Source organism: Zea mays, chromosome 2 (assembly GCF_902167145.1).
Source record: "Zea mays cultivar B73 chromosome 2, Zm-B73-REFERENCE-NAM-5.0, whole genome shotgun sequence".
Taxonomy (NCBI): Eukaryota; Viridiplantae; Streptophyta; class Magnoliopsida; order Poales; family Poaceae; genus Zea; species Zea mays.
Genome location: NC_050097.1, coordinates 215,463,955 through 215,469,000, shown reverse-complemented (window position 1 = coordinate 215,469,000; position 5,046 = coordinate 215,463,955). Strand labels below are relative to the sequence as shown.

Sequence of the window (5,046 nt, the reverse complement as noted above, 5' to 3'; positions counted from 1 at the left end):
CTTGAAACCTTCATACATCCAATCACGTCTATCACCCATATTGCGGCTGTGTGTACGAGTAAGAATTGCGTGTGTGAGACATTCATGTTTATAAACGTCACACATACATCTATAGATAAATAGTTAAACTATATATATACATAACATAACTATATATATACATATCATAAACATCACACATACATCTATATATATACATAACATAACTATATATATACATAACACATAAACGTCACACATACATATATATATACATAACATATCATCCAATTCATTAACTAATAACATTAAACAACACATTTTATATTTGCAACATAAAATTAAAAATATGAAGACTAATAACACTGTTAATTAACAAATTTAAACAAAACTTAATCACATAACAGTTAACTCCCGTCGGCCATAAAAAACCGACGAAAATAAAACACTACAATATATATAATATACCTTGAATGCTTTGCGCGGACGACGGTGGTGGACGACGTCGGTGGACGACGTCGATGTGGGGAAGCTGCGGCTACCGTGGACGGCGGCGGGTGACGGCGTTGGGCGGGCGACGGCATTCGGCGGCGGTCGTCGGGCGCCCGGGCGGGGGCGGGGGCGGGGGTGGTGGCCGTGGGCGCGGGGCGGCGCGGCGTGGGACCGGCAGCCGTGGGCGGGGGCGGCGGCCGTGGGCTCGGTGCGGTGGCTGGGCGAGCGGCGTGACGGCGGCGGGGCGGCGACGTCGGCCGGCGGCGTGCGGGCGGTGGTGGGCAGAACGGCGGCGCGGGCGCGGGCGTAGAGAGAGCGCGCGGTGAAAGAAACAGAAAGGAAGAAGAAAGGCACGGCGGTGGTTATTTCGAATAACTCCCGTCGGCCTGGCGGCGCGGCCGACGGGAGTTAGTTAATCGCCGACGGTTGTACGCGGGCCGACAGGAGTTAGTTAATCCCTGTCGGCTACGTTGACTGGCCGACGGGAATTAAATAATTTTCGTCGGCCTTACTTTGGCCGACGGGGATTAATTAATTCCCGTCGGCCCGCACGCAGGCCGACGGGAATTAATGTAGCCGACAGGATTGCTTTGAATTGCTGTAGTGGGACCGCTGTCGTAGAGCCACTCCACCAACACATGGCTCTTTTGGTCGCCGCCGCTCGACACGAGAACCGGCGAAACACGAGCGGGAGAGGCCTTTGAGGACCTAGCGGACATGGGGCTCACGGAGGGCGCCAGCAGCTCAACTTGCATACCGGCGTCGCCGCCATCGGACGTAGAGAAAGAGAAACACGAGTCGGTGTCATGGAGCGATCGATGGCATGTGCTGATGTGCGTGGGTGTCATGTATGAGAGAGGAGAAGAATGCTGCCACCATAACAACCTAGACCGCCTGGTCAGGCACCTCCCCGCCGCCGTTGGAACGACCGGAGGATCAGTCACCAGCAGCATCGTCGTCTGTGCATGCCCGCTTGGCATTCGGCGGCGCGGCCTCGACTCGGGCTCGGCCTCGGCCGGCATGTTGAGGTCGAAGTCCAGCACGACGACCGGCGGCGGCGGCTTCCGGTGGCTCGTCATATGCCCGCCAAGCGCCTGCCCCGACGAGAACGTACGGGAGCAGAGCGAGCACTGGTGCAGCTTCTCGTGCGCGGTGCTGCTGGACGACGCCCCGTCACTTGGCGCTGCCGCTGCCGGCGGCTTTCGGTGCCTCGTTTTGTGCCCGCCTAACGCCTGGTAGGACGCGAACACCTTGTCGCACAAGGTGCACTTGTACTTGTACCCGTCGGCCATTTTCGCAGACGTTGGCGCCGCGCCCACCGCCCTCGTGGCGTTGGCCGCGTCACCGTCGCGGAGGCCGCGCGAGAGCATGATGAGGCATGACGTAAGGTACTCCCACTCGGCCTGGTTGTCTGGCTTGGTGAGCGCCATGGAGAGGCGCTGATTGCTCGAGACTCGAGAGATGGGCACTAGGCAAGTTGGAAAATATTATAGATGTCCAATAAGCACGAGGCCCGCGAGCCCGGCACGAAGCCCGTTGTTTGGGCCCGGTCCGAGCCCGGCACGGCCCGGCACGAATAAGCGGGCCGGGCTCGGACAAGAAACTAGGCACGGTGGGCTAGCCCGGCACGGCCCGTTTAGCTCTAAGCCCATTAAGCCCGCTTTTTTTATACTAAAATGTGCTTACCGACCCGTATAGCCCGCTTTTCGGCCCGCTTTTTTCGTGCTAAACGGGCCAGCTCGGCCCGTTTAGGTCCGCTGCGGGCCGGGCTCGGACAGAAAATTGAGCCCGCGTGCCTAGACGGCCTGGCCCGGTTTTCTAACCGTGCCTGGCGGGCCGGGCCTAAAATGGGCCGGGCTTCACCGGGCCCGGGCCGGGCGGCCCATTTGGATATCTCTAGAATATATAGAGATTCACGCAGCAGCCGCTGCGCAGGCCGGTAGCGTGGGAGGCAGACGCCTGACCTGAAACCGTTACCATTTATCTTTGGCCCTATCCATATCTACGGCCGCTAGCGGTTCCACGTGTCTGGGGATGATGATGCGCCATGCTGCCCAGGTGCAAGCATTCCGTTGAGGGATATGGCCAGTTGGAAATAATCAATTAATCATCATCATGACTCAAATTGGAAACGACTAGGAGCATAGTTTTATGCACGGGCAATATAGATCCCATGCGTCTGACGTCTCTGAACGAACTGAAGGAAAAGCAGCTGTGCTTATGCTTACCAGATCGATCTAGCAACTACAGGTCTGCAGCGCGATCAATCAACGAACCAATCTAATAACCACATAAACTAACATACCAAACAACTCGTAGCATCGCCCGTGCATGCCTGCTTGGCATCCGGCGTCGCACACTCGGCCAGTCGAAGTCCTGCAGCACGACCATCATCGCCGCATAATCGTCCGTGCATGCCCGCTTGGCATCCGGCGGCGCGCCCTCGACGTCGGCCGGCAGGTTGAGGTCGAAATCCCGCACCACGGCTGTCGCCACCGCGGCCACGCTGGCCTCTTTGGTCCCTGGCGCCGTCCTTGTCCTTCTCGTAGTGCAGCCGCTTGTGCCCGCCCAGCGCCCGTGCGGTGGCAGAGCGAGCACTGGTGCAGCTTCTCCTCCTTTGCGTGCGCGGTACCGCCGGACGATGCCTCGGCCTCGTCTCTTGGCGCGGCCGGCGACGGCTTCCAATGGCTCGTCTTGTGCCCGCCCAGCGCCTGCCCCGACGGGAACGTGCGGCGACAGAGCGAGCACTGGTGCAGCTTCTCCTCCTTTGCATGTGCGGTGTCGCCGGACAATGCCTCGTCTCTTGGCGTGGCCGCCGCCGGCGGCGGCAGCTTCCGGTGGCTCGTCTTGTGCCCGCCCAGCGTCTGGTAGGACGCGTACACCTTGTCGCACACGGAGCACTTGTACCCGTGCGGATGGTGCTGGCCTGCTGGGCGGCCTTATTCACTGGTGACTTGCTGAGCGCCATGGAGAGGCTAGTTGATCAAGGCTCTTAAAGATCATCCTTGTGGCCTTGTGTGGTGAAGTCATTCAACAAGCATTTACATGTTTAACTTAATGTTTGAGCCGTTAAAGCGGTGGAGGGAAGAAGAAAGTCACGAAGTCTGAGGCTGTCTGACTATCTCCAGCAATGTATGGTAAAGGGTTCGGTACCCTAAATCTAGCTGACGTCAGCCTCCTTCTCGCCTCCAATAACATTCGGTACATGGGAGTTTACATCTGGAGCTTTACTCTTTAGCTTTCGTATTTATATTTAAGTACTTAATTTCTTTTCTCTCTGTTCCTGGTTTAAAATTGTTAGGATTGAAATTTAGATTGCAAAATTTTTTTTGCGGTAGAGATAACAACACTTAGTCAAAACCTAGTTTACATATTTGCGTAAGTTTTGTTTTACGGATTTATTTGTGGCTTAGATTAGAAAAGTTTTTAGGAGTCCTAATTCAGCCCTTCTTAGTCATCTCGATTCATTTCAAAGAGATTGAAGTGATATAGCCAGATCTACTGTTTTAGCGATTCACGCCCTTCATACGCTGCTTACATTGATACTTCCCACACGCATGCATATCCAATATAAGTATAGCGAGAAACATATATATTTATGACACAGAATATATATAGTATGAAAATATATTTAATGGAGAATCTAATGATATGCATTTGATATCATAAATGTTATTACTGTATTGTATAAATTTAGTTAAACTTGAAAAAAACTTTGACTTTCGAAGAATCTTGGAATGACTTATATTTTGAGACAGCGGGAGTAGTTTCATACATCCTCAACCAACCGTCAGCGGACCATTTTATCCATCAATGGCGAGTAGCTACTGCAGTGCATACGTACCAATTAATTAATCAATCAATTATACTTTTTTTAATCAATTACATTGCCAGCGAAATTAACTTAACTACCACTCGGATCAGATTATACTCTATGGGCATTTTGTCGGAGCAGAAATTAATCAAACAAGCGTGGGCAACGTGTGAGATTGGCACGGCGTAGGCACGCAGTGGCGTGCTCATGGACGGACGCTCGGATCAGATAACTCTATCTATATAGACTATGGGCATTAATTTTATAACAACTTCACTGAAACAGCATGTCATTAGGGCATATACGATGTCCCCGCTATAGATGTCCAGAAAGCACGTGGCCCATTAGCACGGTACGAAGCACGGGTTTTTACCACGGCACAAGCACGACACGGGTTAATCCGGGCCTGGGCTCAGCCCGACCCGGCGAGCGTGCCGTGCTCGACAGCCATCTCAGCACGTTGGGCTGGCCCGAGCACGGCCCGATATTTGGTGGGCTTAGAAACTGGCCCGCTACAACTTCCAGTCTCCCAGCCCCAAAACAGCAGCCCACTTCTCGCAGCGGCCCAGCCGGCCGGCCCCGCCCCCTAGCAGCCCAGCCCCAGCTGCATAAATGGGCGTCGCAGCCGTCGCCGTCTCGCCGCCCGTAACCCTAACCCTAAATCAAATCCTATCGCGCCGCGCATCCGCTCCTCGGCTCCTCTCCGCTGCTCTCTGCTCTCTCGGTCTCGGGGTACCTCCTCTTGGCGGCTCGCTGGCTCC

The 5,046-nt window shown here is 54.2% G+C and overlaps 1 protein-coding gene across 1 annotated transcript; it reads right to left on the bottom strand.

Moving 5' to 3' along the window:
- Window positions 1-2,695: 2,695 nt before the first annotated feature.
- On the bottom strand, window positions 2,696-4,494 carry LOC103649285 (zinc finger protein 36). Its single transcript, XM_020549148.1, has 4 exons — window positions 4,440-4,494; window positions 3,148-3,397; window positions 2,807-3,004; window positions 2,696-2,723 (listed from the first exon to the last, which is right to left on the bottom strand). The coding sequence occupies exons 1-4, from the start codon at window positions 4,492-4,494 to the stop codon at window positions 2,696-2,698; spliced, it is 531 nt and encodes a 176-aa protein (XP_020404737.1).
- Between the last annotated feature and the right edge of the window lie 552 nt (window positions 4,495-5,046).